The 1,685-nt window shown below is 38.7% G+C and overlaps 1 protein-coding gene across 1 annotated transcript; it reads right to left on the reverse strand.

Moving 5' to 3' along the window:
• Nucleotides 1-689: 689 nt before the first annotated feature.
• Nucleotides 690-1,445, reverse strand: LOC135092564 (general transcription factor II-I repeat domain-containing protein 2B-like). The gene has a single exon (XM_063991179.1). The coding sequence runs from the start codon at nt 1,443-1,445 to the stop codon at nt 690-692; it is 756 nt and encodes a 251-aa protein (XP_063847249.1).
• Between the last annotated feature and the right edge of the window lie 240 nt (nt 1,446-1,685).

Genomic DNA, 1,685 nt, shown 5'->3' on the forward strand with positions numbered 1-1,685 from the left:
TCAAAAACATTCATAATACACATTTATGGTGTTATTCTTTTACTAAATAATGAATTTATCCCTATATGCGGACGTTTGCATGCATTTTAGCATTTTGTTACTTAAGAAGCTCAAAAACACTCAAAAAACACGTTATTAGTAATGTTGTTTTGTATTCCAATAAACTGTGCTTCCCATGCGTTTTTGTGCCTAAAAAGCTGAAAAACACTGAAAAGGCACCTATCTAGAAATGTCGTTTCGTTTCCCCATGTAAAGTGCTTTGCATGCATTTTCGTGTATTGGTACGAAACATTATGAAAAACACTCAAAACACACATTGATGGTAATGTTCTGTATCTCCATATGGAGTGCGATTCACGGGTTTTACGACTTTTGTATGTAAGAATCTCAAAAACACTGATAATAAACGTGTCTGATAATATTGCTTTATTTCATTATATAAGGTACCTGGTTTAATATACGTTTCTTATCATATCGGTTTGTTTCTTATATAGGGTTAATTGCATGCATTTTGGCGTTTTTGTATATGACAGGTTGAAAACACTGAAAAGACACTTTTCTGGTAATGTCACTTCGTTTAGAGCAGGGGTGGGGAACTTTCGTTCTGTCAAGGGCCATTTAGATATTTTTAATATAATTCGCGGGCCATAAAAAGTTATCAATTATTTTTTCACTCATTTAACTCACCTCTAATGTGACGGCTGGAACTGCTTCTCTTTGGCGAGGCGCGTGATGTTAGGTGGTACTGTTGATGATGCTACTCGCAACTGGTTTTCCAGGTTTGCATCGGTCAGTCTGGAGCGCAGTCTACTCTTTGCCAGGGTAAGTTTTGAGAAGAACTGCTCGCAGCAGTAAGTCGTTCCGAACACAGATGCATATTTCAGTGCATGTCTCCTCAAAATAGGAAAATCATCAGCACTTACGTAACGTCTGTAGAACTCAAGCAGTGAGAGGTTGTTGTACCTAGCTTTCAGCTCATCATCGCTTTGCAGCTGAATTATTTCGTGTTGCAGGTTATCAGGCACATCAGCTGGTTCCACATTAAATGGTGTAGCGAAGATGTTCAACTCCTGTTGTTTACTTTTCACGTCCTTGAACCTTTCACTAAATGCCTCAATTAGTTTCGCACACTCACCAGCATATTCATCCGTTGTAGAAGGATTTTGTTCTTGCAGAGTGGGGAAATGCACAGTGTTACTTCTTTCGAGTTGCACTTTCCACAGCTTTAATTTAGCTTCAAATGATTTCACGTGTGAAAGCAGAGAGCTGAGAAGCTGGTTGGGGCCCTGCAGCTTGACGTTCAGCTCTGAGAGATACTTGGTAATGTCAACCATGAAAGCAAGATCACACAGCCACTTGCTATCACTGAGTTCCCTGACAGGTGTTCCCTTCATCTCCATGAATTGCTTGACTTCATCACGCAGTTCATAAAAGCGCATAAGCATTTTCCCACGACTCAGCCACCGCACTTCACAATGATAAACAGTCACAAAATAAAAAATCAAGAAATATAATTATATTCAAGGGTATGACGCTGCTAAACTGCCGAGTTCATAGATAATTAATTGAATTTAAATAACCTGCAGCCAGCACATAATAAAATTACATTATATATTATTCATTCATGAGATATGAAATAGCATTTATGAACTGCCTTGCGGGCCTGATCAAATTGTCTTGGGGGC

Source organism: Scylla paramamosain, chromosome 40, assembly GCF_035594125.1.
Source record: "Scylla paramamosain isolate STU-SP2022 chromosome 40, ASM3559412v1, whole genome shotgun sequence".
NCBI lineage: Eukaryota > Metazoa > Arthropoda > Malacostraca > Decapoda > Portunidae > Scylla > Scylla paramamosain.